This window comes from Cnephaeus nilssonii (genome assembly GCF_951640355.1).
Source record: "Cnephaeus nilssonii genome assembly, chromosome: 8".
Classification (NCBI taxonomy): Eukaryota; Metazoa; Chordata; class Mammalia; order Chiroptera; family Vespertilionidae; genus Cnephaeus; species Cnephaeus nilssonii.
Window position 1 is genome coordinate 44,327,694 of NC_137079.1, and position 26,744 is coordinate 44,354,437.

Here is a 26,744-nt window from a genome sequence, read left to right on the forward strand (position 1 = left end):
AGGTATGTATACATAGGGAAAAAACATAGTATACATTGAGTTTGGTACTTATCTAAGGTTTCAGGCATTCAATGGGGGTGTTGCAACATATCCCCCTTGGATAAGGGGGAACTACTGTGTTAAAAGAAGGAAATGTAATAGTTACTTCATACAATGCTTGCAGGATTAAAGGAATTGTGTCCCAGACATTTTTATATACTTGAATTTGGCGTTTGATAAACATCCATTTGAAATTCTTATTATTGTGACAACTGTATTTCATGGATAGCCTATAAGATAAAAGAACTTCAGTGATTCCCCCTTGAATAATGAGAACCTCTACTGGACGAATTCTTTGAAAACACCCTCTTGAGCAATGGTGTGGAAATAGGACAAGCAAAGTTGGTGAAATCCATATAATGATAGTTTCCTCTAATTTTGCTGTTGACAGCTGTTCACGTCACAATTGGGGTTGCTGTGGGAAATCAAACATATAATTGTAATGACCTTAGGGATGGTGCCGGCATATCTTCTCTACAGTGATTTCACTCAGGGTGGTGTGGGGATACCTACTTTGCTGTTTTTAGAAACTTCCCACTCTGCTGGTTGAGAGATAATGCCTTTACCAGAATTCCAGGAAATACAGTAACATTTTCAGTAAATTTTGATGAAGTCTAATTTTATCCTAGATATGTATATTTTTCTCCCAGTAAACTTTTTGGGACTATTGACATCAGCTAATTCTTAAGTTACATGTGTGAGTTTAGAACACATTCCTTCTGGTTTTGTAATTTGATTCTGTGTTGTTTAACTTTAAAGTCAGCATTTTTTTCATCAGGCATATTATGGGATTTCACTGAAGTACACAGAGAGCTCTTGAGTGCTATTCCCAGTGACAAATTCCACCTTGAGACACAATTCATTTGGTTTTACCACTACAGGCCATTTCTCTTGTGCCGTATTCAAAAGTTCTCCTTGAGCTCAGCATTCTGTAGAGCCGAACGCTTTGTCTTGGCATTCCTGGGGATTGGTCTTAACACACTATTGATTATTCCTCTCTTACACAATTTCGGAGGTTGATGGTGTAAACCAGCACGATAAAGATAGCAGGCCCCTTTCTCCCTAGTTCCTCAATCACTTCCCAGCAGCAAGGTCACTGCTGAGAGAGGGCATTAACATTTCCAAAGCTCCTCCAGGTTTCTGTGGAGTATGCTATCATGGATAGTTTTGAATATGACAGCTGGCTTTTTAAAAACTATAAAGCCCTGAGGCAAAACAATACTGATGGCCTTGCCGAGATTTCTTGAAGCCAGGCACTGAAAGAGTTAACAGACCTTCTTAATTTGCCCTTTGGGAAAAATCTGGCTCACTGGTTTAAGTTAGATCAAAGGAACAAGACATGCCCTGAAAGAATATGAGTGATCTAGGAGATATTTCATCATAACAGAAAATCTTAACACTTGTCTGGGATGGGGGTGGGAGGTGTTAATTATAACAGAATATAGGTTGCTTAATATTGTCCAGCAGCTTTCCATCATTTGCATCAGATTTGGATATTGATGATGGCTTCAGAGAGGAAATTGCCAGATCTATGATCCACACTGACTCATAATTATGGAGACCTACATAAAAATCTGGCACCATATGTCGAAGATGAATCTGGAAGGTCCTTCAACACAGAGTCTATTATACCCTCAGAAAAAAGGGACTTGTCAGAAGAAAAAACATTTTAGTGTGGAAATGGAAATGCCAAGTTGGAGGATCAAGAACTGTTTTTCAGAATTTTACAAAACCTAAAGGGAACAGTGGCAGAGGAGACCAGGGCATCAACTTTCCCTGTGTTCACTTGGGCATAATTAAAAGCATGTATGATTCTCATGTGGAGAATATATCTTATTATTTTTTAAAAAATATTTTTTTATTGACTTCAGAGAGGAAGGGAGAGGGAGAGAGAGAGAAACATTGATGATGAGAAAGAATCATTGATTGGCTGCCTCCTGCATGCCCCACACTGGGGATCTAGCCTGCAACCCAGGCATGTGCTCTGACAGGGAATCGAACTGTGACCTCCTGGTTCATAGGTTGACAATGCTGACCAGGCATGGAGAATATTTCTTAAACAACACATATCTGTCATACAACCTAGATGACTTAGAAAGTGACAATAATTTCATTTTTAATACATGCAATCTGTTGGCTAGACAAAGTATTATTAAAGCTCGGGGTTCACGTGGTGAGTGACCAAAGGGATTCTTGGGTAGAACATTCGGACTGTCTCAGACTCTTTTCTGATCTTGCTATAGCAGCAGTGCAGTTAGACAACGTTCTGTGGCTCTTGAGGCCCAGGGCTGCATTACTCTCAAAGACCAATGAGCCTTTTTCCTGGTGGTCTGGGTACCCCAATGTTTCCTATTTGGAGTAAGGGAAGAAAATGAAGGGGAGTGATGTGGGGGGAGGGGCCTTAGGTTAAATGAGTGTGGGTAGATCAAGATTCTCTGCATAGTGGTCAGGGCTGGAGATGCAGATCTGGATCATGAGCCTAAAGATGGTATGGAAAGGCCTGAAACTGGTCCCCTTTTCCAAGGGCAAGTATGTAGACAGGTGGCAGATGGGGCTGAGGACGGCTCTGGGCCATGCCAACTTCAGAGGACCCTCCTGGAGCCTTAGTTGACTGCTTTGTCAAACGGAAATAAGAATATTATTTATCACACAGATAGGCTCTGATGATAAAAATGCAACACACAAGGCAGGAAAACAGAAAAGCCAATGTCTTGGATAGGTGCTTGACAATAATGAGATAATTATGTCATTCCATGGTTTGTTCTTTCTAGAAGCTTTGAGTGCTGAATAAGAAGATTTGAAGGGGGGAAAAACTCATGTGGGCTGATGTTTCTTAAATTTTTTCTACACAATATTATTTCCAGGAGCTAACAGTAATTACGTAAACAATAGAGTCTGTGGGTCAAAGTTGAATGAGGTATTTTAGCGGGCTTCATTATGCTAACATGTGCACTGACTTGTCAAAAGGGAGATCATTTGTAGTGTTTCCCAACATTATTTGGCCCAGGAGGTTCTCACATGATGGAGACATAGCCGGGGACACACTGTGAGTCTTGTTTCAACTGGCCAAGAGAAGAAGTGATTTGGAAGTAATTGCATTTACTTAGAGGTTTTTGTGAGCCATTCCACCAGCCACTACCTTTAAGTCCAGAGAAGAAATATTATTTTAAGACACTCAAGGTCTTCTCTTCACAGCTGAAGTTTCTAGAGAATACAGCTTTAGGCTAAGCCACCTCATTGTGGAACAAATCATTAGCTCTACTCCTTGAAGAAATGGAATCAGTATTACCTCCTGCCTGCCTCCCTCCAAGGGGTATTGAAAGGATAATTAGATAATTTGGGAAAGTATTTGGAAGTCTCAATGCAGACAGATGCTACCTATATACCAAGGAATTATCCTTCCCACGTAGCTGACTCGAAAAACCTGTGGATTTCCAGAAGGTATCTGGCATACGAATCCTCTCTCTTAAGAGGATTACTAAGATGATGTCTCAGAAGTCTGTTGGCATTCTGAGATTAAAGAAGCTGACATAAAAGATAGAAAGTGCTGAAAGAAGAAACCTTTAGAAGGGACAAGAAAGAGAGGGAGGTGTGCTGATCACAGGTTTGAATGCTGTGTCTTAGGTTTCTAAATACAAGCACTTTTCCTTAATGAACGTTGCAGCATCTTAACATCTCTCCTTTAAAATAAACTAACATGATGTGTCCTTTTGCAGAGGCACCCACAGCTTAATACCTATAACTCTGTCTTCTTTTAGCTTCTGCAGGTTGATTATACGTCCACTGAAGCCATTGCTGGCAATCTGAGAAGCAGTGCCTGCAGATCAATCCTGTCCCAGCTCCTATGCTTTTAAAATATTCTATCTTCTCAGTTTCTACTCAGTGAGCTCTTATTATGGTGGGAAAGTTGTCGCTAGCCCCATAAATTGTTTTGAAATTTGCAAACAACTCTAATGTTTTATATTAACATAGGTGGCAGTTAATGCTACCTAGGTTTAATTGGAATTGATGTTTTGAGAGTAAGGATTTTTTATTTACTTATTAGATTCTAATTTGTATTACAGTGTTAATGAATGAACTATTTGTTAGGTGATCACTTGGGGAATTCAAATCTATTGGGTTTGTTCCCAGGGAAACAGAAGCTATCATATCTGCATTGGCTCCACACATATTTTCAGGAGAGACAGTTGTGGTGTAATAGAAAGGTCATGAATGACAGTTTAAAAGCTTGGAGTCCTAACTTTAGTCTTTTTCCTGACACCTGTGCGACCTTGGGGGTCACATGTTCTCCCCAATTCTCAAGGCTGATGTGATAAAATAACAAGGTGCTTAAAAATACACTGAAAGGTATAAATATGTATTGTCATCTGAAGTAATCTGTAATTAAATAGGACAATAACAGATAACAAGTCAAATATATGGATTTTGCAGAGTGATGCATGAATAATTTAAGCTTCATGAAGAATAGGATCTTACGCATTTTGCTCATTATTGTATCCCAGAACCTGTAAGAGATCTCACCACACAACATGTGTTTGAAAAATAAATTGGGAATAAAAATCTTTGAATAAATAAAAATTTATAATTTCTCCCTTTTGCAGACATTTATTGAAGGCAATTAGAAGGTGGATTTCTGTAAAGAGAAAGAAGATTGGAAAGTGCCGGAAACAATTCCAGCATGTCAGCAGGGCTGAATCATCTGGGATGGCTGAAAGGCATTTCCCCAAACCTGAAAGGGATGATTGCTTGCTGCCAGACAGCTCAGGGCATCTTAATCTACATGTTATTGCCTCCTACTGGCCAAACACCTGAAGAGCCGTAGGCAAATTCTTCCAATCTGGCAATGGTTTTGTTACAAAACCCTGGCCTTTGATGTATATATCTCCACCTTGCCTTAGGACAAATTATGTTAATAAAAAGCAAGGGATCCTAAGACAAGGAGAACTTGGTTTCTTCAGCCAAGCTCCTCTGATTCCCTATAATGCCTTTCAAAATTATGTTTCATCTCTGGACTCTTATTTAATTTACACACAGCCCCTTCTCCAGATTGCTGAACCCTTCTAGATGCTGGATCAAGACCACCAGCATTAGGAAAGGAAAGAGAATTCACTGACTGAGCATCGGGATGGGCCAGGCACTCAGCATGCTGTGTGTTCTATACACTTGTCTCAAAGAATCAATTACCTCTTCAAAATCAAAGTTTAACACTTCTGCCTTCAGAAAACACAATGAATCATGCATAAAAAAATCATTTGATATTTCCCTTACTCCATTTCTGTGCCAACCTAAAGCAAAACCAAATCAGTAACTTTAACTTGATAACTATAACCAAAAAAATCCTGTTTCTTTCTTTTTTTTTTTTTTTGTCATGCAGAATATTTTATTTAACTTACTAGTGGCCTAGCATGCAATATTGCACGCAGTAGGCTTACCGCCACTTCCATGGGAGCTGGCAGGAGGAAGCTGCGCTGCTTCCACAGGAGGCAGGAGCAAGCCGCCAGCACCCATGGGAGCCAGGAGGGAGCCACGCCGCTTCCGCAGGAGGCAGGAGCGAGCCGCCGCCACCTGCAGGAGCTGGGAGGGAGCCACACCACTTCGGGAGGCTGGAGGGAGCCGCCGCCGCTGCCCGCAGGAGCAGGGGAGGAGGGCGAGGGGGACCTAGAGGTGCTCCATGCACACGCAGCCTGTTGAACGGTCGTTACTGTGACGTCGTAACAGACAATTTGCATATTACCTCTTTATATATATAGATTGGGGTGACACTGGTTCACAAAACCATATGGGTTTCAAGTGTACAACTCAATAAAACATCATTTACACATGGCATCATGTGCTCATCACCCCAAGCAAAGTCTCTTTCCATCCCCATTTTCCCCCCTTTTTCCCATCTCCACCTACTTCCCACCCCCCTTCCCCTCTGGCTTTCACCATACTGTTGTCTGTATCTATGTGTTATGTGTATATGTTTTTTACTTAATCCCTTCATCTTTTTTCATCCAGTCCCCACTCTGACCTCTGTCAGTCTGTTCCATGTACCAGTGCCTCTGTTTCTATTTTGTTTGTCAATTTATTTTGTTCACAAGATTCCACATATGAGTGAGATCAAATGGTACTTGTCTTTATCTGACTGGCTTATTTCACTTAGCCTAATAACCTCCAGGTCCTTCCATGATGTCTCAAAAAGTAAGATTTCATTTTTTTAATGGCCATGTAGTATTCCATTGTGTAAATGTACCACGGCTTTTTTTATCCACTCATCTACTGATGGACAAGGGCTGCTTCCAAATCTTGGCTATCCTATATAATAAAAAGCTAATATGCAAATTGTCCCCTCAGGAGTTCAACTGGGAGACCGGGAGTGCTCTGACCACCAGGGGGCGGTGTGGAACATGGTGGGTGAACAGCTGTAGTGGCGGGGTGCTGAGGGAGTGAGGGAAGGAGGAGGCGGGGAGGCCGGGAGGTGGGGAACTTGATTGGCCCTCATCACCGGGCAGGCCTAAGGACTCTACCTGTGCATGAATTTCGTGCACCAGGCCTCTAGTTGTAAATAATGCTGCAATGAACATAGGGGTGCATCTATTCTTTTAAATTAGCATCTTGGGGTTTGGATATATTCCCAGAAGTGGGATTGCTGGGTCATAGGCAGTTCCATTTTTAATTTTTTGAGGAAACTCCATACTATTTTCCACAGTGGCTGCACCCATCTGCATTCTCACCAACAGTGCACAAGAGTTCCCTTTTCTCCAGTACTTGTTTGTTGATTTATTGAGGATAGCCATTCTGACAGGCATGAGGTGATATCTCATTGTGGTTTTAATTTGCATCTCTCTGAAAAGTCCTATTTCTTGATTGTTTGCTAATTGCTACTCACTGTGCTTGACAAGATAATTAGAGAGCAGAGGATTTTGTGTACAAAAGAGTCAGGTGGGCAAGCCAAGGGCCATGGGTTCTAGAGATAACTGGGTGCACATCTCAGGCACTGGCGCTTCCCATAGCAAAGTGGACGACAGCGTGGGCTGGGGCAGAGCCTCCATTCCAACGCAGTGGCTGCGGGTAGCACAGCCCTGCCTCCACCTGTCCGGGTTCAGCACGGAGCTGGCAGCCCTTCCTCCAAGTGGAAGTGAAACTTGGAACTGAAATGGGAGAGTGAAGGGACATCCACTTATCATTAGTAAATAGATGTGAAGTTATAATACTTAAAAAACATATATTTCATTAGCAGTAGCAGCAAGAAGAGTAGCAGCAAGTAGCATCATCACCATGGTATAAGATTAAAGCAGTACCTAGAACCTCATTTCACACTTTTTTTTCTCCGGTTCTTAACAGTATTCTGCTAATAACCGATGAAGTTTTTTTTCCTGAATATAAATTTAAAACATTTAAATATTGACTTCCTTCTTTAGCTATAAAATCATTATACAATGTTTGTGATTGCACAAACATTTTAACTACCAGGGTGTTTTATTTTTAGTTTTTTACTTTCAATAGTTTGGCAATTTCCTTGATGGATTGCCTTTTAAGAAAACAGGTTTTCATTCTTACGCCTCAGAACAATCTCTCATCTTCTTTCATATTCTCTTCCCTCTCCCCCTCCCTTCCTCTCTTGTTCTCTTCCTCTCTTTGTTCCCTGATTCATGTTTTTCTTTCCTTAAAGGTTGATTATAATGGTCCCTTGGCCAAGTTCTCTGGCAAACTCTAAGACCCTAGATGGGTTTAGGATTCTGTGAGGAGAATTCTGGGTTGTACTGAATCAAGTTAAATAATCAGTTTCAGTTTTGGCTGCTTTTCATTGGCTTCAATTTTCGAACTCCAGCTACCGCGTCAGTTTTAAGGTTTTGATAATCTGCTCTGATGCTTACGCAGCTGGGTTCCAGAATATGTCAGATTGCTGCATACTTCTTAAAATCGGTTCTTCCATAAAAGAAATTCTTTCCATTTGCTTGAGGAGATGATTTTTTTTCCCCTTGAAGCTTTTGCATTCCTTAAACAACAGACATCTTGATATTTCCTCCCAAATGGTGGAAAAGCACAAAGCGCATTTTGAGTGTGGAGAGAAAGAAACCCTGACCCCGTTGGCCTAGCTAAATGATTATTTCATATGCTCTTTGTTTATAAGGTTTGAAGTGATTCCTTAAGAATCACTTTGCAAAATTTACATAAACATGTACATTTCATCAGCTTGGCTTTGTGTCATTCATTCAACCCACCATTCAACAAATGGTGGTTGTGTCACTAAGGCCGGACATAGGTGCTGGAGATATGCCAACTGGACATGGCCCTGTGCTCATGAGGTTCTGATAAGAAATCAGGCCATTATGACAGAATGTAATAACTGTGATGGGAGAACTCAGGAGGGAGAACTAACCCAGGCTGGAGAGTGAGAGAAAGGTTCCTAGAATAGCCACGGTGTGCTGGACAGAGCTGGTTCTTACTGGCTCACAAGACCACTTGATAAATTTCCAGGAATTTTGCAAGCCAGTCATTAAACACAATGATGATTAAAAGTTAAATTGTATACACTTAACATTATATAAATTATATTGAAAACAAAGGTCATATATACTCACAACTTACTATTTTCTAATTGCTTACTATTATCTATGCTCTGAGGCTACTCATGCCAGTTATATCCTGAGGTTACTTACATACAACTATATAATGGGGTGCTACTCTGTGTTCAGTGACATCGTGCTGGTAGCTTGAAATCACCACAGATTTGAGAAACACTACAAAGTAGCATGTTTCCTGCGAATAGGGGCCAGTCTACCACTGAATCTTGCCTGGGAAGTGAAGAAGTAGTTGGAGTATGCCTGGCAAATGCTGTGTATTTGGAGTGGGGGGTGGAGAAGATAGCATGTTCCTGAATGAGGGAACAGCAGGTACAGAAGCATATGGATGACAGAGGATGGTTCTGAGCCACAGAGCCAAGGCTGTTCCATATGTCTGGTACATATAGAGGTTCCCTTACCTCCTAGATTAAAGCTTCTATTAGGACTCAGGCTTTGTTGGTCTTATTCACTACGATCTCTACCCACAGCATTGAATATGGTACTCACATGATGATAGATGCTTAATAAATATTTGCTTCAATAAGGTGGGGAGAGTAGTGAGTACTGGGCCTGGAGGGCCACGGTGAGGACAACATCTTTCAGGACTACCTTTTGGCTTTATTCTAATGGCAACAGAGAACTGTGGAATGATATCAAGCAGGGGAGTGATGTGAACATATTTGCACTTTCAGGAATCCCTCTGGCCGCCGTGTGGGAAATGGATTGGAGTGTGGCAAAACCTAAGGCAGGAAATTAATCAGGATTCTGTAACTCATGTGTGAGGTGGTAGAATTAGAGAGCTGCTGTGAATAAATTCAAGAGATATTTAGAATGACTGTTTAATTGGTTTCCTTATGGATTGAGTATGAGGCTAAAGAAGAGGAGCCAGCAGGGTTTCTGGCAAGGACCAAAGAGCAGTAGGAGGCATTCTCTGGGATAGAGGACCCTGGGGAAGAGAAGGGTTTGTGAGAAGACCGTGAGCTCAGTTTGGGGCAGGTATATTTGAGGTGGCAGGTGAAGGTGTGCAGCAGACAGCTGGATAAACAGATGTGATCAGGAGAGTAATCTGGGCTAGAGAGAGATTTGGGATGAAAACTCCTACTGTTGCTAAAGCAAACTCAGAAAATTGTGTCCCAGGCAGCCTAGGTTTTCTACACAAGAATTATTTTTGTCACTCACCCCAGTGAACGCTGTGTTTTAAAAATATATTGTCTAGCTAGCAAGTGAAATGTATTAGTGAATAATTTATTGATTTTTTTTCACTTTGCAGGGCATCTAAGCTACTTGGATAATGTTTAAGATATATTCTAGTACAATGAGGAGGTGATATGAAAGAGATGAACATATTATGCTAGAAGAAAGAGAAAGCCCCATGTATTATTCCAAGTTTTCCGGCAGAACAAGTGGCTGTAACCACACAGAGGTAGCTCCTTCACATGTTTAAATATCAACTGGCTGGGCAATGACTGTACCAGGATCAAACCAGACTGCATATCCCTGAGTAAAGGAAATTGTTAAGTGCTGGGAATAACCATGTATTTATGAGAATGGGAAGAGGCCACTAACACTAACCTTGACACAGTAACCTACTGTCCATGGGAAGCACAGTTCTAGGGAAGCTGTTCTCTTTAAGGCAGGAAGAGGTTGGGAGAACACTTTCTTTCAGGAAAGCGTGCAGATAACTTCTATTCTTAAGAATGCTCTAAGTGTGTGTTAAAAACTGAATTGAGTTGCAATCACGGATTCCTGAGTACACTACAGTAAATGCAATCTTCTCATCTTTTGCCCTAAAGTTAAAGTGAAAGAAAAATCTTAGGATAAATCTCCTAAGGTTATGGATAATCAGGAGTTGCATTTTATCATCAAAAGGAGGAAAAAATATTCCTTTTACATGGAAGAAAAGTTAAAATTAGTTTGCTTTGGGTGCATGTCCGATAAATGCATCATAAGCATTTTTCTCAAAACTTCATTTTACTTTATGAAAAAATGGTGTCTCCTCTCCCTCTTGTATCTAGCATCTGAAAAATCTGGTCCTATTATCCAGTGATGTTACAAACAGGAATGGAACAGATTCTCAGATTCTAGTTGTGTGTGTGTGTGTGTGTGTGTGTGTGTGTGTGTGTGTGTGTGTTTAAATATAGAAATGAAGAATCAAAGAATAAAAGATGTTTAAGGTCTTTGCTTCTTGGTGGAATATTATAAGTGAGAGCTGATGGGAAGAATGTAAACTGAAATTTGAATAACCAGAAAAAATATTCTGAATTTAGAAATCATTGAGAGCCTCTCTCTCTCTCTCTCTCTCTCTCTCTCTCTCTCTCTCTCTCTCTCTCTCTCTCTTAAAAAAAGCTAAAAAAGAAATAGAAATAAAGCTTTATAAATTGCATGGCCTTTTCTCAGAGATCAGACAGAAGGGACTGAACCACTTGTCAATGGAGCACGTCAATTATTCCCTTAATGCAGGAGTAATGTGATAGTAGGCAGAGGCCACTGAAATTCCTCTAAACCGTTGCTCTGCTGGCATTGGTGCTGCCAATTGGCACAGGCCAGATGTCAGGCTGATGACATGGTCTGCACCCATTCTGTGTTTCCTTCTGGTCTGCTTCTTTCGAAGGTCTGATGATTAGACATTTATTCAGTGCCATGTCATAGGCCAGGCAGAAAAAGTCTGTGTCCCTTTTGAGGTGATTCTCTGCTATTGAAAATATCACATGCATGAGTAGATTTAAACGCAGGCGTGTTTACACCAAACCTCTTCATCTGATCTTAGATACTAAAGATAAGTTCCCAGACTTACATCGAAGAGGTAAAACCATGGAGTCAATGCTCTTTATAATTTCTGTATTATAGACATTTTCAATAACAACTATTACAATGCTTAACTTTTATGATTGATTTTCATTTGACATAGTTCATGCTAAGCATTTTGCATGGATTATATCACTTTACTCTGAAATGATCCCATGAATGAGTACTACTAGTATCCTCATTTTTTAGAAGAATGTTTTGTTTTTATTTATTTTTCTAAGTTTTATTTTCCAATTACAGTAGATAATCAATATTATTATACTTTCAGGTGTACAACATTGTGGTTAGTTATTTATCCAATATAAGTGATCCCTCTGATAATTCAAGCAGCATCCTCCTTTTAAATGTGAATTAATTGAGTTTAGGCAGATAAATAATTTGCCTTGTAACTTTTATGCAATTTTCAAGAATACTAGACTAACTTCAAGTACATTTTAAGGTCGTTTCTATTCCTCATTGTTGAACTCTCTGTGGCATTATACTTCCATGTTCTGAATTCAATTACGCAGAATGTACTGTTTCTTCCATGTGTAAAATGACATGTTAAGGTGGCTCTCTGTAGAATGTAAGAATGAGCAAGATGTAGTTCCTGTCCTCCACTAATTTATAATTCCAGAAGGAGGAGGTAATTACACAAGCAACCACACCACAAAGAATAATGTTTACTGCCTTAAGGACATATGTAATACAGGGGCTCAAAATTTTACATGTATGTTTAACATGTTTTACATGTATGTATAAACATATTTATTTAAACTAAATTTTAAAATATGTCCTCATAGCTAAAAGAAGATATTTTTTCCATGTGAATTCCCAAGATGTTATTTCTACCCGAATATATTGAAAGGAAAAGTTCCATAGAAAAAAATGTTAACTAGATGCTAGAAAAAGAAACCTAATCATTAATAAAAAGATAATGTATTAAATGTTAGAGCTGGAAAGGGGACATTTCAATCAACCCCCATTCTACAGATGAGGAAACAAAGACCCGCCAGCTAGAGGCAGAAATTATTATATTCCTTTTTTTGTTCTGAGACTTTTTTCCCGTCTTAACTTGAGCTGTAGATTCAGAAAGAATTGTCTGGAGAAAATTAAGTACCTGAAGGGCCATCCTGCTCTTCTCTAATGGGTTCTACCCTCGTCTGTAATAAGTATGAATTGAATGGATGGTTTCAATTGGAATTTAGTAAGTCTTCCTTCTTAATTTAGATTATATCTGACAAACCAATCTTTTTCTGGATTATATTTGAAATTACTCCTAATATATTTAAGTTATATTGAGTGAGATGAGTTTCATCTTCCCTGATAGGATAAGAAGGAGATTATCAACACATTTGAAATTCACAGGCAGAGACTCAAAGTTTTTTCTCCCTGCTCTTGGGAACTTTCTGAAAACCTGCAAAATTCTTTGATTTGGGTGGGTAAAAAGAAGTGGTAGGATAATGAAGGAAACTGTCTTTGATGAAGACAGTGAATTTGGTGAATGCAATAAGGTTAGTTGGGGCTCGAAGAACTAGCAGCTTGTGTTTCTTATCAATAGGTTCTCTGTAGTAGGTTTCAGGTAACAGTGCTCTCTTAGCTGGCTGGTCCCTCCAAGTGCTGAAATATGTCTAGTTCTGGGGGGAAGACACTGAGGAAAAAAGTGGCACAATGGGAAAATCTGTTTCTTTAGATCAGACAGTTCTGGGTTGCAATCCCTGATCAGCCACTTGTTAGATTCAACACCTCAGACAAGCTACGTAATCTCTCTAATATAATAATTTCTGTCTGTAAAACCAGGGAATGAATGCTTTACAAGATGGCAGTAAGGATTTAAAATAAAAATGCAAGGCATCTAGAAAGAGACTGTCACAAAGGCAAATAATCTGTTTTGTCCTTTGCTGTGTTTCCCAGGCCTGGTAAACAGTAGAGAATTCGTTGAATGAATATAGGAGCTGCTCAACTAATGGTAGGCATGATGATTATCATTGTTACCAATGATTATTTGTCTAAAAAGAACCAACAAAAGTTTAAAAATGCGGCTCCCCCCAGTCTTTAAACATGTATACATATATCTATATATATAAAAGCCTAAGCATCCAGCTGACGGGCTGACCAGCCAACCGGCCAGTAGCTATGACATGCAATGACTACCAAGGGGCAGATGCTCAATGCACAGGCATGGAAACATGGAACAGACTGATGAATCTCAGAGGGAAGGGGGGAGGGAGGAGGGTAGGAAGAGATTAACCAAAGATTTTATATGTATACTAGAGGCCCGGTGCATGAAAATTCATGCACTGGAGTGGGAGTCCCTCATCCTGGCCTGCCCCCTCTCCATTCCGGGAGCCCTCAGGGGCGGGAGGCGACCTGTCAATCAGGGGAAGGCAATGCCCCCATCACACCTCTGCTGCTGCCACTGCCAGCAGCACAAGCCTTGGCCGGCCCTGGTTACCTGAACCTCGGACGGCCCTGGGCGGCTGGGCAGCCGCCATCCGAGACTTGCTGGGGGGCTGAGGGGACTGGGGGACTCCAGAGGCAGGCATGCGGAGTGGCTGGACCCACCTAGGGGCGGGCCCGGCCATGCCACATGCCTGCTGCCCCAGCAGGGCTGAGGGGACTGGGTGCCACCATCTTGTAGCTGTGGGTGCCACTATCTTTGAGGGCATGGCAGTCAATTAGCATATTCCCTCCTTATTGGCTGTGGACGCCACCATCTTTGTGAGGGTGTGACAGTCAATTAGCATATTCCCTCTTTATTAGATAGGACTAGAGGCCTGGTGCATGGAATCTTGCATTGGTGGGGTCCCTAGGCCTGATCTGCAGGGATCAGGCTAAAACTGGCTCTCTGACATCCCCCAAGGGGTCCCAGATTGTGAGAGGGTGCAGGCCAGGCTGAGGGACCCCACCAGTGCACGAATCTGTGCTCCAGGCCTCTAGTATATATAGTATATTGTACAAAGCATATACAAATCAAGAGTTTGAGATGAGTGCCATAATGTTATTGCCAACATATTATAACTTGATTATAAAGATTGGCTAGATCAGTGGTTGGCAAACTCATTAGTCAACAGAGCCAAAAATCAACAGTACAACGATTAAAATTTCTTTTGAGAGCCAAATTTTTTTAACTTAAACTTCTTCTAATGCCACTTCTTCAAAATAGACTCACCCAGGCCATGGTATTTTATGGAAGAGAAACACTCAAGGGGCCAAAGAGCAGCATGTGGCTCGCGAGCTGCAGTTTGCCGACCATTGGGCTAGATAATCTATATATATAAAAGGTTAATATGCAAAGTGTCCCCTCGGGAGTTCGACCGGGAGTTTGATCACTCGCTATGATGTGTGCTGACCACCAGGAGGCTGCGTGAAATGAAGGGAGGCCTTGGCTGGCAGCCAGCAGCCAGGGAAGGGAGGCCCTGGCCAGCAGCCAGACGGAAGGCCCTGGCCAGCAGCCAGAAGGTCCCAGTCAGCCCTGATCGCTGGCCAGGCCTAGGGACCCTACCTGTGCATAAATGTCATGCACCGGGCCTCTAGTGTGTTTTTTAAAAGGAATGTCCGTGTGCCTTAGCCCTAATAGCTTAGCTGTGGGCTAAATAGGAGAGGAATACCAATGAAAACAGATCTAAGACAAGAGTGGAGCATGGGCATGGATAGTGGCAATGGGTCTTTTAATTAGTCTGCAAATATAACTAATTCATGATCTCAGTGATGAAGTATAAAAGATGAGCTCTTCCCTACTTCAGATATGATGAGAATCACTGTATTAGAGGAGGGAGAGTTCATATCTAGAACTCTGGTGTGTTCATCTTTTGCCTTCAGATAGAAGAAGGGAGAAAAAAGTACACTCATATCTATATATATAAAAGCTCAGCAACCGGAATGGCAGAACGACCAGAACAACCAGAATGACCAAAATGACTGGTGGCTATGACATGCACTGCGGTAGCCAACCAGCCTGATTTGGGCCCCGATCGGCCCCTCTCCCCCCACACTGGCCTGGCCCAATGGGCCCCCATTGGGGCAGGCCGGCTGGACCCCACCCATGCACAAATTCATGCATTGGGCCTCTAGTATTTTATACTATTAAAACTAGGAAAGATTTGAAGCAATGAATGATGGTCCATATAAGAGAAATATTTTGGTAGCATTTAGTATGGTGAAAAGTTCTAGCTAAATTTGTAAAGGGAATCAGACAGAAAGACAGACAACTTGAGTCCTGGCTTTATCTCCTCTGTTTCCTTACCTTCTTTATGAACCTTCTCTTAATACTTGATCTAGCCATCAAGTATTCCAGAACCCTGCCCTTATGTGAGACTGGCCTTGTAGGCACCCACATCATTGTGATGCAGTGACCAGCAATGTGGGCTCTGCAGTCAGACACTCCTCTAAGTACTTTTCAAGCACCATGGCATCTTTGTAAATTCCTTAACTTTGCTAAGCCTTGGTTTGCTTATCTGGAAAGTAAGGGGGAAGACCTATCTCCTCACAAGCATTGTTATGTTCCTTGTAATAAATGTAAAGCACAGCACAATCCTCGGGGGGAAGCACTCAATAAGGATGAGCCGGCAGTTATAAATATTGTTGCTTTTCTGAAAGAGACTCTGGGAATGAGTTCTATCCATAACTGCTGTAATAAGGCAAATGATTTTCTAAGAAGAAGTTGTCAATAATATCCTGGAGTAAACAGTCTTTGTCTTTTGTAAGGTTTACAAATCTCAGGATGTCAAGCCTGCAATTAGGAAGCAGTTTCTGGTCTCACTTGAAGCTCACCTATTAGGAGTTGACAAAGTCTCTGTTTATGCAAATACTCCCGTGGAAGTCTGGAAATCTAGAACCTCAAATTTGATGAGACTATCAACAGTGACCGAGGGTTCCTTGAAAAGGGGAAATATTTAACCGTCCAGGTATTAGCTGGAATGTAGATTTTAGACGTCAGTGCATGCCTGACTTTCATGGATGTCGTTTGTAGGGAAAAATAAAACTACATAGTTACAAATTCTATTCCCCTGAAGAAATAAGACCTCTTGTAGAACATAACCATTCCATCAGCAAATCCTGTCGCTAGTAGATGGAGCCAAATTCCAGCCACCGTACTCTCCATTACATGATGGGCTGGCTTTGGTCCTTCCTCCTTGCCCTCTTCCGATCAGACTCTGCCTCCTGTCCCATCCTTCTTTCCCAGAGAGATCCAGCTGCCCTCCTCTTCTTCCTTCCTTAACTCATCCCATCCCCTTTTCTCTATGTCAAGACTACCAGATACACTTTTTAAACATGTTTTTAGCGCATTTGACATTTTTGGTACTACTATTTTACAACCCTCCACACTTTATCCTCTCATGTGAGTGTACTCTTACATGTTCTATATTATTTCTACTCTTGATTTTGACAATTCTTACAAAGAAATGTGTCCTTAACAGAATAGAACCAGAGGCATGGATACATGGAACAGACTGACAACTGTCAGAGGGACTGGGGGAGAAGAGGACTGGATGAAAGAAGGTGAAGAGATTAGCTAAAGAACATATATGCACAACCCAAGATACAGACAACAGGGTGGTGATGGTCAGAGTGGGGGTTGGGTGGAGGGAGACAAAGGGTTGGGGGGAATGGGGACATCTGTAATAGTACAATATAAAGTACAGTCATGTGAACAGCCATACTATTATAAAATAGTTGGACAAATTCCATAAAAATGTCTCATCCATATTCTGGTAATAAAAAGAGTCCATCTAAGACTTAGAGAATTTTTAATAGAATAATTAGACTTGAACATGTATATGCACATGCCGATAAAAAACTCTGCCTCTAAGAAGTGTGGGGTGCTCTCAGGTCACAGACAGTTTTGTCTATGTGGTTTTTCATGCCCTTTTCTCTAGAGCAGTTTGAACATCAGCAACCTTAGCGTCTGGTTACTCAAGCACTGCAGGGATGTTTGGCCTCTCAAAGAAACATTCATTGGTTTCTAGGCAATAGGTTTGCGAAGACTAGATGGCTGCTGTTTTTTGATGGGAAAGAAAGAAAAGAGCTTTTCATGGAACCACCAAATGTGCTATTTCTCTAACAGGTAATGGCAAATTTAGAGAATCCTTCTTTACACCAGATATCACAAATTCATTAAAACCCAGAACAAGGCCTATGAAACTCTCTGCTCATCCATCTTCCAGGACAGATTTCTTCCTACCCTACATTCTACTAGTCCACCCTGTAAAGCCCAAATCTAGTTTGATTCATACTCAGCCAAGAGACCTAGTTGGATTCTATGGTTCTCTCTCTGCTCTCCCCACCCCCACCCATTCCCTCTTCCTTGATTAGATTTGAAATCCCTTTCACAAAGAATTTTAAAATCAAAGGAAGCTAAGCCAACTCCTTGCCTGATATTTATTTGTGTGAATGACTTTCTGTTAAAATGCAATCACTCAGTCAGTCACCAGGCTTAAAAAACTGATATAGATTTGGTTAGTATTTCAGGACAAGGTGACTGGTCAAAAGAACAGAAGAACATTATGCAGTCATCAATGTGGGTGAAAAGGGTGATGAAGGAACAGCTGGGAACCCATTGCAAACCTCTCAATTTTGTTGAAGGGGGGTCCTGTTTATCTTCAAATGGGTGGGGACAAATCAAAATCTTGCACCTGGTATTTGTGTTCTGCAGCTGCAAACCCAAAAGCTCCGTCTCACATGATTTATGAAAATGAACTACTTTTTTTCTTTGAATGTGTGTTGGACTTCATACAAAGGAGCATTTTCCCCTGAAGATACATTAATCAAGGTTACACCATAGTCTTAAAAAAGGAAGTCAGATGGAATGTTTAATTATTTACAATTGGACATATAGAACATTTGCCTGGCTTGCACAGCTGAAGATATAATTAGAAGTTCCTCAAGAGAGAACAGGGTTAAAGTGTGTAGACATTTCAAACATTAAATCCATCCCCCTCCCCAAATTGCTCACAAATATGAGGGATTAGTCAATATACTTAAGGCTCTCTGAAACTTTTTAGCAGCCAATAATTTCTTCATGATTGAGTAGTTGCGAGCAAAAAGATTGCTTCCTTTCTCAATGCCATTTTGTTAGACATTTTTAATGAAGTAGCAAATTTGTAGCTTGACAGGAAAAGCTCACTGACAATGTATTAGAATTTATAATCCCAGCCGACATATCTGGTTACTTCATTTTTAGATTACTGCTCTTTCCTTATTAGTAGACATATGACTAATGCAAATACCTTTGCAGACACCTGCATGCTGTTTTCTTGCATGTTCATAATGGCTTCAGAGATCTTGACATCTATAGGATCCATGACCGACTCAATGTTGAAAGGTCCTTCCAGTCGCTCTGCCACCAAGAGCATTGCATCTGTTAAAATACAGGAGCATGATTTATTTGATAACTGAGAGCTTCAGGTTCTTAACCTGTGTTTAAACATTCACAACACAACTGGTTGAAAAATATCCGTTCATTCAAATTTTTATTTGCTTTTATATGGCAAATAAAAAAATGTGGAATGAATGACTAAACCTTAGAGAAGTATTTTATTTCCTTTGAAGACTGATAATTATTTTACATGTATAGAGGCAGACCTGAAAATGAGAAAATAAGTTCCAAGTGAAGAGAGTAAGAAAATAAACAAAAGGAAAAAAAAGACCAAACAAACAAGAGAGTAAGAAAATTGAATATAGCAAATTACATGAGAAACTTTTTAAGACAGACAATTTTTCATAAGAAAGCTGCAGTACTGTCTGGGAAGCGAAGAGAGTCAGCAGGCTTTGTGAACAGTGCCAGCTTTTACAGGGTCTCCTGGCTCTCTCAGCCGCACCCCCTCACTGAGTTCTTGCTCCACACCTGTGGGATGAGTGACAGAGCAAATGCATCCAGGGCAGCACCTGGAGCATCAGGGAGGTCCCTCTACCCCAGCCCCACCCCCCATTACTCTGCCTCATGTTATCTTCATGGACACTCATGACTTGGAAAACTTAACTGTCAACAAGGACTCACAGAGAAGCTCAACACTTTCTGATTTCTTTTCTTAGGAAATGCAGACCTTGCTGTGTATGTCACAGCAGAATCTTACAACAAAGTAGCCATGTATTTAGATCTTCCTGATCTAATTATCTGGGGATGTAGACAGAAGGTGCACGTTGTTTGGTTGGAGTATTTTAATATTAAATATGTTTTCTCCTTTAAGATTTTGAAGGTGGCTCACTGGTGCTTGAGAGCTGGTCTGTTTCTTTTATGTCTTTATATCGGCTTTATGTGTTCATCAAAAATAATCCCCTTTCCTGTTTGACTTTCCAACAGGCTTTTTGATGGAGATTAATTATGACAAATGAGCCAGTTTCTCTAGACAGGTGTTTCCTGCTAAAAGAACCAAGAAATCTTTGTACATAAAACACACACACACACACACACACACACACACACACACAACCAAACTGGCACCATGGAGTTACTAAAAAGTGTAATTAAAGGAAGTGATAAGTATGAAGTACTTAATTGTATTCTTTATATAAGTATCCTATCTAATAATAGACAAATATGCAAATTGACCATACCTCCGACACACCCACAAACCACGCCCACAAGCCACGCCCACCATCCAATCAGAGCGAGCATACAAATTAACCCAAACCAAGATGGCTACAGCCACAGAGAGCAAGGTTTCCTAGGTAACAGAGGAAGCCAAGCTTTCCGCCTGCCCTGGCCAGGCCTAAGCCTCCACTCAAGCTACAAAGTTTCAATTATAGAAGGTAAACAAATTCAAACAAATGGTGGCAGAATGGAGCTTGAGAGAGCAGGCCAGGGTTGCCGCTGGCAACAGGGGAAGCAAAGCTTTCCGCACACCCTGGCCGGGCCCAGCTTCTGCTTAAGGCAAACCCCAACACAAATGGCTGCCGGCCTTGGAGGGAACCCCAGGCTTGGCTCCGCTCCAGGCTACAAAGTTTCAATTGTAGAAGGAAAATAAATTCCAGATACCAGGGCCTCTGCTTGGGTTACCAGGGGGCATGGCCAGCCTGCAAACTACCACAGGCCCCTCGCTCAGGCTGCCCCACACCCCAAGGGAACCCCCACCTGATCCCAGACGCCCTTCAGGGAAAACCAGCTGGCCCCCACCCCTGTACCAGGCCTCTATCCTATCTAATAAAAGAGTAATCTGCAGATTGATCATCACTGCAACACACAATATCGCTGCCCCCATGTGGTCAAAGATCCTGCCCCCATGTGGACACAAGATGGCCACCACAAGATGGCCAGCAGGAGAGGGCAGTTGGGAGGCACCCGGCCTGCAAGGGAGGGCAGTTGAGAGGGACCAAGCCTGCAAGGGAGGGCAGTTGGAGGTGATCAACCCTGCAGGAGAGGGCAGTTAGGGGTGACCAGGCCGGCAGAGGAGGGAAGTTGGGGGCAAACAGGCTGGCAGCAGAGTGGTTAGGGGGTGATCAGGCTGGCAGGCAGAAGCGGTTAGGGGCAATCAGGAAGGCAGGCAGGCAAACAGTTGAGAGCCAGCAGTCCTGGATTGTGAGAGGGATGTCCGACTGCCCGTTTAGGCCCGATCCCACCGGTGGGATCGGTCCTAAACGGGCAGTCGGACATCCCTTGAGGGGTCCCATATTGGCGAGGGTACAAGCTGGGCTGAGGGACAACCTCCCTCCGTGCACGAATTTCGTGCACCGGGCCTCTAGTTTGTATATAAATCATTATATGTACTGGTCTATCACAGCATATCTATCCAACATGACTGGGTTGAGTTGAGATAATAATGTTGGCTCGACTGGAAGTCTGAAAGCAGTTGTGCTCTGGGGAAAAAGGGACACATTTTTGGGTTGGATCAAAAGGACTTAGTATCGTGTCATAATTTGAAATTATGGGTTCTAAAACATCTCTGAGAAGGTTCTCTTAATTGATTACATTAAAGCACTCCCTCTCTACCAGGCCTTCCCTTCAATAAGTAAGGCAAAAGCTGTTTGATTCATAACATGAAGTGGGGGAGTTTCTCTCTGGTGATGTCAATCCTTTTGTTCCCTTTTCCTTCTCCTCCAAGGTGCGTGCCTTTAGGTTCCTGGGTCTGCAAACTCATCACCTCCTTTTTGACGCTGCCATGGTAAAAGTGCTCAAGGTGACCCTTTTCCAAGCAGCTGCCTGCTTAGTTTTGCAAAAAGGCATGCCTATTGATGATTCTATGTATTAAACATATAACCCAAAGGCCACACTTACTCAAACTGCTTGCCCCTATATTTCCATTTTCTATCTCAATTCATTTCATTTGCTTTGTAAGTATGCAACTAATTTATAATGATAAATTTTTGATGTAGGTATATATCTATTTACTTTCCTTTTAATTATGATCACCAGTCAGAATATGCTACTTTAAACTGATTTTTAAATCTGGTTTAGACTAATACTAATTAAAATATATATATATATATATATATATATATATATATATATTGAAGACTCAAAATAGATTGGCTGAAATACCCCCAGATCATTATTAAGAGTAGGAATGTGCATATGATTAACAGTACTGTCATATGCACTTAAAATGTTGTTAAGAGGGTAGATTTCATGTTAAGTGCTTTTCTTTTTTTACCACAATAAAAAAAAGAGTAGGGATAATAATTGTGCTGATCAACTACAGAAATGGAGAAAAGAGAACTGCTGCTGGGAATATAAAATGATGCAGCCACTATGGAAAACAGTATTGTGGTTCCTCAAAAAATTAAAAATTGAACTACCATATGATCCAGTAAATATGCTTCTGGGAAATGAAATCACTCTCTCAAAAGGATATCAGAACCCCCATGTTCATTGTAGCATTATTTAAAGTAGCAAAGACATGGAAACAGCATTAAGTGTCCATTGAGAGATGACTGGATAAAGAAGATATGGTACATATGCCTATACACTGGAATATTATTCAGCCATCAAAAAGAAGGAAGTCCTGACATTTGTGACAACAGGGGAGGATCTCAAGGGCATTATGTTAAGTGAGATAAGACAGAGAAGGCAAATGCTATCTGATTTCACTTATATGTGGAATCTAAAAAGAAACTGAACTCAGAGAACAGATTGGTGGTTGCCAGAGGCAGAGAGTATGGAGCGGGAAAAATGGGTGAGGGTGGTCAAAAGGTACAAATTTCCAGTTATCAATCAGTCTTGGGATGCAATGTCCAGCATGGTGACTAATCAGTCAATAATACTTTATCGTATATTTGAAAGTTGCTAAGAGAGTAGATTTTAAAAGTTCTCATCTCAAGGCAAAAAAATTATAACTATGTATGGTGATAGATGTTAACTAGACTTCTATGGCAATCATTTTGCAATATAAGTAAACATCATGTTGTACACCTTGAACGAATACAGTGCTATATGTCAATTATATCTCAATAAATCCCGAAAATACATGTCTCCTTATAATATAATTATCCCTTCCCCAAGTTCTCATTTTTGTACTGAGTTTGCATGAGAAGACACCCCAGGGCCACAAAAGGAAAAGTAGCTTTTCAGACAACTTTCCCACTCTTTTGCATTTCCACTATAACGTGTATGCATACAGCTCGGAGTCTAGTTTAGACATATTACCAGGTAAGAAAGTGACAGTGCTGTAAAGACCTGGGACTAGCAAAATGCCTGGGAGTGAATAGTAGCCATCCCTGGGTCCCAGACCCCAGATGGCCAGAGGGTAGGTGCAGCTCCAGAGCAGCCAGTTGTGCTTCTGCTTGACCGGTTCGCCTCCCAGCTGCTGGGCAAGTCTGTCACCAGTCAAGCTCCCCAGGTACCAGAAGAAACGTCTTTGGGGCTGAGTAAAGCCATGTTTATTTCTCTTCCCAAAGTGCAGGAAACACACATGACTTTTATGACACCAAGGCAGTAGCTGGTAACTTTCTCTGAAACCAATTAAGTCACAACATGGCCATTACTTATTTCAGCGGCTGCCATCCTGTGCTGTTTTAATTATTTCTGTGCCATTTATATTTTGAAATATTTGGAACATTATTTTTTACTGTGTTCTTGGAGCTATTATCTATTGCCAATTAAATCGGGGCAGTTTTAGGATGTCAGCTAATGGTCATCAGGTCTTTTCTGCACAAATCTCCTGTGTTGTCCAAGTTTTGTTTTTCTTTTTAAACAAAAAAAGACTTTTGTCTTACTCAAGCAGTATATGCAACTTTTGTTTCTAAAAGGAGAATAACATTTAGATAATTAGAAATAACTGGTATAACAGAGATGCTATGACTGTGTGTTAGCACAGAGGTGGCTCTAGCAGCTCAACCAGAAAGTGCCATGCAAAGTGAGGAGCCAGGATGCAGGTAAAGCTGCACCCTTGGGCCAAGGCTATCCATTCTTGTAAGCATGGACTTTATGATTAGGAGTGAGGAAACTGACTCTAGTTAGATAGAGTCAGGTGCCTGGGTTTCTGCATAGGCCTTTCCATTAAATGGTTGAGAGATAATGTGTGTCACTTAATTCACAAAGTCCCATTGTATTTATCTGTGAAATGGAAATTTTGACAATGTCTATTTAATCGTGCTGATTTGAGGAATCAAATATGGTAGTACCTGTATAGTTGTTAGCACAGTGCTTGGCATATAATTAGCTCTCAACAAAGGTTACTATCCTAAGGCACTCCCACTGGACAGTGGAAGTGGGAAGGAGAGGAAATAACTTTCAAGACACTTTGGGAGTATTGACAGCAACAAATGTGAAGACCGAAGGAACAAAAGGTACACGGATGACTGTGAGATGTATAGCTGATGCTCTTTAATATGTTTAATTAATGTTTGGATTATAGCTGCTTTGTTCATTACGAAGAGATACAAAATAGCATTATTTTCCTACGATGTGCCCCTTTGCCAATTAAAGATGATTACAAAGTCTCTGACTTGCTTGCCATTAAGAGGTGCAATTATGTTCTGTCCCTTAAACCTGGGTGAGCTCCGTGACCACTGTGACTAAGAGCATACAATGGAAGTGAACCTGCCAATTATAGATGGAATGTTAGTGTGCCCCCAAAATCCATATGTTGAAACATAATCCCCAATCTGATGGTATTAAAAGGTGGGTCTCTTGGGGGGGCGGTGATTAGGTCATGAGGGTAGAACCCTCATGAATGAGATTATCACCCTTATAAAAGAGACCCCAGAAAGTTCCCTAACCCCTTCTGCCATGTAAGGATACAATGAGAAGACTATAAACTAGGAAGTGGGCTCTCACCAGACACCGAGTCTTCTGGTGCCTTGATCTAGAACTCCCGACCTTACAGAACTATGAGAAATAAATATTTACTGTTTAAGCCATCTAGTTTATGCTACTTTTGTTAAAGCAGCTCCACTGGACTAACATATCTGCCAAGTTGCCAGACATATGCTGTGAGGCTGTCTACAACCTGCCAGACCAGCCCATCTGCCAGCTGTTGCCATCTGGTGATCCTAGTTAACACCCTGTGGTGCAGAAGAATTGTTCAGCTGAGCCATGCCAAAATTCCTGACCCACACTCCTGTCACTTCTAATAATACTAGACACCTGGTGCATGAAATTCGTGCACGGGGGGGGGGGATGTCCCCTCAGCCCAGCCTGCACCCTCTCCAAACAGGGACCCCTCAGAGGATGTCCGACTGCCTGTTTAAACCAGCAGTCGGACATCCCTTTCACAATCCAGGACCACTGGCTCCTAACTGCTCACCTGCCTGCCTGTCTGATTGCCCCTAACTGCCCCCCTGCAGGCCTGATTGCCCCTAACTGCCCCCCCCTGCTGGCTTGGTCACCCCCAACTGCCCCCCCTCCACCAGCCTGGTCATCCCTAACTGTCCCCCCCGCCAGCTTGGTCACCCCCAACTGCCCCCCCTGCCAGCCTGGTCGCCCCCAACAGCCCTCCCCACTGGCCTGGTCATCCCTTACTGCTCCCCCCCCCGCTGGCCTGGTCACCCCACGCAGCCTGCTGTTCAGTCGTTACTGTTACTATGATGGCATCCCAGACAATTTGCATATTCCTCTATTATTATTATAGATGGTTGCTATTTTAAGCTACTAAATTTGGGGGTATTTATTTTGAAGCAGTAGAAAAGTGGAGCAGCCAAATGACAATATTTATAAAATACTGCTCTTTGACAGGACTCAAATATTCAGAATTCTAGTTATTTAATTTTTGACAAATTGACCACTTATGATGTAAACCCTATTTACAAACATGGCAAGAAAAATAGAACTTTGCCTAAAGATAACATACAAAGAGAATTTGCTCTAAGTCCACAGAGCATTATGGGACACTGCTATGGTACAGTGAATGCACACCAGCTATTCTTGAGTGAGGGTTATATTTCCCCCGGGATGTGAGTCTGAGAGATAAAGAACAAGCGTGGAAGAAAGGCAGAGTTTTGGATTTTTGTCTAAGTCTTCGACTTTATGGAGTAAAGGCTCTGACACGGGAGGTAGACATTATCTCTGGTCTCTGGGTGGCCCTGAAGTGAGAACTATTTTGCTACAGGGACTTCTGCATGTTTACACTCCTGTAGGATGTAATTTTTAAGTATGATTTCATGTGATCAAACATGTGTTTTTAATTTACTTCTTGAGAAAAGGAGATGTAAAATTAGTAATGATTTTACTGAATGATGATTTTAATCTGGAAGACAATGATTTTCAAAATGCTCCAGGGGAGGCAAGAAAAGAAAAAATTTTTTTTCTTCTTAAAGGAGATGTTATTAAGCTTCTCCTAAGTAATGACAGAATAAAAATAACCTTGAAAAAATTTAGTTGTGAAGGGGTTTGGGGGCATGGGTGAGGGTGGTCAAAAGGTACAAACTTCCCATTATAAGATGAGTAAGATATTGGATCTAATGTACAGTATGCAACTATAGTTAATACTCTATTATATATTTGCAAGTAGATCTTAAAAGTTCACATACACGTACACACATACGGTAGCTATGTGAAGTGATGGAGGTATTAAATAACTTTATGTGATAAAAACTCGTTAACTTATTTTATGTGATAAACATTTTGCAATATATAACTGCATCAAATCAACATGTTGTACACCTTACACTTACACAATGTTATATATCAATTATATCTCAATAAGGCTGAAAAAAAAGATAAAAACTTAATTGAAATAAATTGAACTTAACCTAATAAATATTTGTTATGCACCAAGGAGTATCACTATGCCACTATAAATCAGTGGTGGTGTTGGTATAGAAGCAGTCCATGGTTGCCACATTCATGGAGTTTGGAAACTTTTTGAAGTGACAAATAAAATTTTATACATTCTATTTTTTTTCTTTCTTTGAGGGAAATTTGAATTAAGACAATAACATATTATTTCAAAGTTCTCATGAAATCTAAATTTGTCCTAATAATCTAGTCTTTGAAAA

The 26,744-nt window shown here is 41.2% G+C and overlaps 1 protein-coding gene across 1 annotated transcript in view; it reads right to left on the reverse strand.

The window, feature by feature from the left end:
* GPC6 (glypican 6) overlaps window positions 1-26,744 on the reverse strand; it is a 1,109,667-nt gene that overhangs the window by 104,898 nt on the left and 978,025 nt on the right. The window contains exon 5 of the mRNA XM_079779109.1: window positions 18,602-18,732. Coding sequence (XP_079635235.1) covers window positions 18,602-18,732 — 131 coding nt within the window. The remainder of the gene's footprint in view (window positions 1-18,601; window positions 18,733-26,744) is intronic.